At 47.1% G+C, this 6842-nt stretch overlaps 1 protein-coding gene across 1 annotated transcript; it reads left to right on the forward strand.

Annotated features, from left to right (window-relative positions):
- The first annotated feature begins 684 nt into the window (after positions 1–684).
- Positions 685–5363, forward strand: zfp36l1b (ZFP36 like 1 zinc finger CCCH-type b). The gene is made up of 2 exons (XM_086190566.1): positions 685–881; positions 1998–5363. Exons 1-2 carry the CDS (start codon positions 828–830, stop codon positions 2994–2996), a joined length of 1053 nt encoding a protein of 350 aa, XP_086046692.1. The 5' UTR covers positions 685–827; the 3' UTR covers positions 2997–5363.
- The last annotated feature ends 1479 nt before the right edge of the window (positions 5364–6842 follow it).

A 6842-nucleotide genomic window follows, 5' to 3' on the forward strand; every position in this document is an offset into this window, starting at 1 on the left:
CTATAGAAGAGGACAATGCCCTCTCATCAAGTGGCTTCATGAAAAATGATCATTCTAGTTTTTATTTCTCTGACTGACGCTGCATCAGTTTGCTACAAACAAATGTAGAGGCTGATAGCTTTGGGATTAACTCTTTAACTGACATAGTCATAGTAGAAATCAGCAAAGTTTTGCTTGCCAGCTTAAGCTGCTGGTTTAAATATATATGTACATATATATATATATATATATATATATATATATATATATGTGTGTGTGTGTGTATATATATATATGTACACACACAATGTTGTGTTCTGATTATATATGTATGTATACATATATAAACACATAGTATACATGTAGTAGTATACAGTATAGTTTACATACATATATACACATACGCATAGTATATGTACACACATATATGTATATACTATATATAGACGATATATACATGTGTATATATATATATCTATGCACTGTGGGCTTGACATGTACACACAAGAACAAAATGAAGTACGATTACCCCGAGTAACAAATGAAGAGGCAGGTGAGTGAATTCAGACATACAGATGCGGGATAATTTCACACATAGACAGGTGCAGTTACATGATTTTCCTCTAGAGGCGCTGTTTCGCTTCATGACGACATGTCCCCGGTGTGTAAGCAGCCGGAAGCCGCTCACTGCGCATGCGCGGTGCCTGGTGAAAAGCAACTGCGCACCACCGCGGAGAGACAGAGGGGGCTCTCTGTGGGGCAGGGAACGCAGGAACTCGAACTATCCCAAAAAAGAAAAAAAAAAAAGAACCGAAACAAAAACACACCAACTCCTCTACTCAGCAAGCATGGCAGCGACTATTATTTCTCCATTCTTCGAGTATAGTGACGTTTCCAACAAGGTAATTGACGTCTCTTTTGAAGGAATCAGTCGAGTTTTTCGTTGTTTTTTTTAACCGAGAAAACAAGCTAGCATTAGCATGGCCACTTTCTCTGGTGGCAGGTTACATGTGAACGTTCTGAGTGTCGTGACGGGTGATTTAAATAATTGAAACATGTTTGTTGGCTAGTTAAAGCTGCATTGTGTCTCTCGGACTCACCTTTTGTACACAAGTGTAACACAAAGTTAAGATTTATAGTGCTAGCTGACTTGGAATTTCTGGCGCAAAGTTGCAGAACTGAACATTAATTAGCTTGCTCTAAAAAAAAGTACGTGTGACGCCGAATGAAGTAGGCAAGTGTTGAAGGCCAGCTGGTGCGCCTTACGGGCTTCTTGACAGGGTTCCACAGTCCAAAGGTAAGCGAGGCGAAAGCGCCGGAGCTCAGCTGCGTTATCTCTCGCTCCGCGTGTCTGCGGTCAGAGGGCGAACTTTGTTTGGGTGGTTGAAGGTCGGTGATGGTCGTGCAACTGCAAATCTTTGAATTGCGTCACAGAGTTCGTGCAGCGTTGTGTTTTTCATCGAAGTTGACGGCTCGCTTCCATTCAGGTTGCAACGGGATCAGAAAAGTGACCTCAGCGCATTGATTTGGCGCTGAGTAAATGTCTAAAGGCCATAGGAGGGAAACACTGGCGGTTCAGTCGCACTCTGACAGCCTGCAGGCTAAAGCTGTCTGAGGTCAGGCTTGTGTACACCAGCCATGAGAACACCCGCCTACTCTGTCCGTGATTTATCGTAATTGTACAGTAATTTCAGTTTTCATTAAGAAGTTCTTGTCTGAAACTTCCAACTCCTGACAGAATCTGCTGTCTAGCCACTGTATTTTCAGCCTAATTGTGCTGCCAATTGGTCTTTTGTCTTTATGATTTTGCTCAAACAGGAAGTGAACTTGAAGAGTGATGTGTCCATCCTCTGACACCTGGAAAAAGAGATGGATGCTTTTTTGTTCCGGCGCAAATCTTTTAACTTGTCTTGTAGCTGCTGTGACCAGGTGACGCAGAGGCTCGCTGATGATTAGACGGCTGGCTCAAACTGTCAGACTCATCACTGTTGATCACGTGTTCGCTCTTCCCTTTGCAGACCAAGATGTTGAACTACAACACCAGTTATGGAGGATCTCACCTCACATCTGCCCCATGCTCTGGTGCCATACTCTCCCCCTGCACCCCCACTGGGTCCCTGCTGGACAGGAAAGTGGTGGGGGCCCCCTCTGCAGGAGACCTGCTCCAACACCGTCACTCAGTCAGCCTCTCCAGTGCAAAATTCAATCAGAACCAGTTTATAAACAGCCTGAAGTCAGATCATCTGTTGGGCGGCAGCAACAACAAGGAGAACAGTTTCCGTGAGCGGTCCTCCTCTGAGCTGGGCGACGGGCTCCAGCCTGCCACTCAGGCTTGTGTGAGTGGAAGCAGCCAAGTCAACTCAAGCCGCTACAAGACGGAGCTGTGCCGGCCCTTTGAAGAGAACGGCTCCTGTAAGTATGGAGACAAGTGCCAGTTTGCTCACGGCATGCACGAGCTGCGCAGCCTGAGCCGCCACCCAAAGTACAAGACTGAGCTGTGTCGCACCTTCCACACCATCGGCTTCTGTCCCTACGGCCCCCGCTGCCACTTCATCCACAATGCAGAGGAGCGCCGCGGGCCCCCGCCCCTCTCTGCTCTCAACAAGATGGAGCGCCCGCGGCTGCAACACAGTTTCAGCTTTGCTGGCTTCCCCAGCTCCAGTGGTCTTCAGGACAGCCCCACCTCTGTCACCCCCCCACCCATCCTCTCCACTGAAGACCTGAGTGAGTGGCAGAGCAACCCCTTCACCTACTCTAGCCAGGAGCTTGCCAGCCTGTTTGGCCCCAGCTTGGGGTCCCCACCTTTTTGTGAGTCTCAGGGGCCGGCCCCACCTTCCCCAACCACCCCTTGTTTTTTCCAACCCACTTCAGAGAGCCCCCCCAGCCCCCCTGACTCTCTGTCTGATCAGGAGGGGTACCAGAGCAGCCTGGGCAGTCAGAGCGGCTCTGAGTCCCCCCTCCTGGATGCCACCCGCCGCCTCCCCATCTTCAGCAGGCTCTCCATCTCTGATGATTGAAGCTGTGAAAGACTGGGCGCCACACGGGGGGCAGATGGAGACCCTCCTCCATCGCCTCCCGGCCCTGTTTACAGGAGAAGAGTCACGTCACAATATCAGATGCCTTCCCTCTCATGAGGATTCATTTTTTGGAATTTTAAATCCGATCAAGTGTCTTCACCACGATGAACCCGTGGTGAGCAGGATCATGTTCATGTGCAGGCAGACGCTGGTGGAATCATTGTGAAATGTAGCTTGTGTGCGTGTGCGCGTGTCGTTGACGCCTCCCAGAGGCTTGGGACACCTCAGTGTTTGGTTTTATGGATCAGAGCGAGGCCGTGAGATTCTGTTGGTACCCTGGTGTTCATAAAGCCATCAGTAGGCTTCACACATCCACCGTCATGTTCCCTTCACTCGTGGTCATGGTGATGTCATGTTCTTATTTTTTAAAGGCTGTGAGTCGCTGGTGCTATGTGCCTTGTTTTCATTGAGCCGTCGGCTGCGGAGCAAACTGGAAGATCTCACGTCGTGGTGTCATTTTACTGTGCAGTCTCACCAAGATTGGCTCTTCATTTAGCAGCACCATCTCTGACATCACTGCATGTCATGAGTTCACACGTCTGTCAGGGTTGCTGCTGGACTCCAGACTGACGAATCACATCTGGCCGCCAGATTCAGGCCTCCTGATTTGCAGAGAGAACGTTTGGATTTGATTTTACTAATTTGAATGTGTAATCAATTCTTTCAGTTTTGACCTCAAATCTATTTTTAGTTGTGAATATTTACTGTTCGGCCAGGAAATATTTAAAATTATCTCAGAAGTTGATGTTCACAGTGGCAACTGAAGAAAACTATCATACTGTAGGTATTTGTACCTCTAAGCTGACCCAGTGTAGGTGAATGGAATGCAGTATTTGCTGCTCGCAGTATTGAATAGTATATTTAATTGGATTCAGCGGCGGATGAATTTCGACGTAGAAGCAGTGAAGGCGGGGTTCTGTGGGTCACTGGCCGGGTCACCAGCAGACCCGCTGATGTTTGAACTGCCCCTCCTGATCAGAGTATCCGATGCCACTAAAGACGACGAACCTCCAGCTGAAACCAGGCTGAGCTAACAAACTATCCTCCGACGGCGTGGAGCAGCGAGCGGCACTTGTGCCTTCTCTTCATTTTCCACCTCCATCTTTAGATTTCAAGCTCTGCTACATTTTCCAGCTTTTTTTTGTGTCATAAAACATCAGCACCCCCCCCCATTATGTTATTATTGTATAGTTAATTCCATAAAGCCTTGTGTAAGGGCTTAGGATGTCTGCTTATTTATCAAATTATATTTATTGCTGATCTGAAGCATTTTTATTTTGTATTTATCTGGTTAATGAAACAATAGAATATATATTTTCTTTTATGTTAAATTATGATCTTCCTCATTAATCACCAGATTGTGAACCTTTTATTTTATTCACAGTTAATATATTATGCTGCAATGCCTTTTTTGTAACTTGATTTTATTTTGAAACAATCTCAGTTTTAAACGGAATGCACAACAGATTTTAATTTATTATTTGCTCCTCCCACGTGGTGGTGTGCAGGTGGTGGTTGTCACCATCTGAAGGCACAAACACTGGTTGTACAAGTCAAGTCCCCCAGTGCATGATGGGAGTGACAGTCTGCAGCCGCCTTTATTCTAATCAGGTGACCAAACTGGAGCCCTACAGTTAATTGTTGAGGCAGAGTGAACAGGCACACAGGAAGGGCTGCTGGGTAACGGTTCCACACTTGAAATTGCACTAAAAGTTTGAGGAAAAGCTGTCTGTAACCCTCAGGTGTGTAGAACGGTAGCTTCAGAGAGCCGAGCTGGCGGCGTGTGTGTTCTCCCTCGAAGTGACAGGAGTTCTGGTCGGAGTGACGGCACCTCCGCCTGCGTGGACCGGCTGGAGCTCAGGCTGCAGCTCGAGCCTTGAGAATGTAGACTGCTTCTCCAACAGTCCCATCTCTCTTATCGCTGTAATATTGGGGTGAAATTGATTATCAGTGTTACCGGGTGTTTAATTCGGTGACCGAAGAGTAGTTTTTAAGCTCTTATTTTGAAAAAAAAGATAGCTTTCCTTTCCAGTACCAGATTTACTTGCACTTTTAGTGATGATGTAAAGTTATTTTTGACCACTTTTTCCCATGAAGTGCCTAAAATTACATTCCAGGTTTCCAAAATGTGCCTTGATATTTTTCTATGGGTGGAACGGCGTAGTCCTGAAGGTGAGGCAGCTGTTGAATGTATCCTCGGGCAGCAGCTGCTCCTCACAGCAACGACCATGTTGATGGTTCATTTTGTTATGACAGATTGCAGTTAAAAACCAATAAAACATGTATTTATACTGAAGGTGTGTGTTGGTGTTTGTGAGAAACTAGTTTTAACTGTCAGCGACGCTTCCATAAAGACACCAGTGCACTACTGCAGTATTGTCCTCTCCAAGCAGTTTTAGTACGAATACCACAACTACCTGCAGTGTCTTCAAGCTTGGTGAGCTTACATGCTGTTGTTTTCTCAGCTCTGGCCAACGTAAAAGCTGGCAGGTTTCCACTTCCTCAAGTCCGACCCTGAGGTGCACCATTTTACCTGACGCGCCCCAAATGAGACAATTAGTTAACGAAGTGTTTTACTGTTACTGAGCTCATGAATGTAAGTCAAGGAGCCCAAGTACAGAAGTCACGATGCTGTTAAAACAAATGAGGCATTGCATTTCAAAGACAATCTACAGCGTTGGTGGCACTGGAGTGTGGATGCTGCAGGGTCCAGCACAAGGAACCTTCCCGCTTGCTGCTGCGTCACTGAAAACCTCCAGATCAACAAGTCAGGCCACGCCTCCAGAAATCAGAGGGACTTCAGAGCAAATACATTTGGTCTAAATCAGAATTCAAACATATATCTTTGCTCCTGCCTGGTTTTCGTTGCAGACAACCAGCTGTGGCGTCTGAACGTGTCACCGATGGAGTCAAAGTCAGCGACACCGTCAAAACATATTTACAAGAAACACAGGAAGTGAAATAGCTTTTGTCACAGCTTCAGGTGCTTAAGAGGTTTTGAAAGAATTCCAAATACAAGATTGCATCTCCAACAACTAAATGACTTTCTACTCCTGCAGCTTGTTTCGGTCTTGTGGGTTATTCTGAAGTTTTTGGAGCGTGATGCCACCACTAAGATGATATGAAACCTCATAACGGGGTTTTACGGGAGGGAGGCTCCTTCTCAACAGACTCTGGTCCCGAGCCTTACTTGTTGATGCTGCCTTTGGATGAGAACGTGTGGAGCTTCATCAGGCCTTTACGGCACACAGATTAGATTGTGTCTCCAAGTCCCATTGCATGCTAACTGAGTCCGACCCGGATGACAATCACGCAACTGTTCCTCTGGAAATGTGAAACATCAGCGTGCGGCTGCCCGACCGCTCGCAGCTGCTTGTCTCGACGCTCGAGGGTCACCAGTCTAAGAGTGTGGCGCGCGCAGTTCAATGGGCTCAGGCTACGGGGGGGGGGGGGGGGCTGCACCATGACGAAGTCCCACATGGTTTCAATACTGGGAGAGCTCTCACTCAGCAGTGTGGACTGGAACCAGTCACAGGAGTCTGGACCACATTCTCTCGGGGGTTTCAAACGCGTCCTGGGTCAGAGCGAAGGGTCAGCTGTTGTCCTTTGTTTAAACTGAAATCCAGAGTGAGAATGGCAGCGTCTGATAACGTGAGAGGCTCAAAGCGAAGACATCGTCGTCATCATCATCATGGTTGTTGTTATGGCTGCAATGGATGTCTGTGCTGGTTCTATTCGGTAGGAGCTTGCTGAGAAACACTCCCATCCAGACTGTTTGGTTTCTCT

This window comes from Aulostomus chinensis, chromosome 20 (genome assembly GCF_037954235.1).
Source record: "Aulostomus chinensis isolate RoL2024-O1b breed Wild chromosome 20, RoL_Achi_v1.0, whole genome shotgun sequence".
Classification (NCBI taxonomy): domain Eukaryota; kingdom Metazoa; phylum Chordata; class Actinopteri; order Syngnathiformes; family Aulostomidae; genus Aulostomus; species Aulostomus chinensis.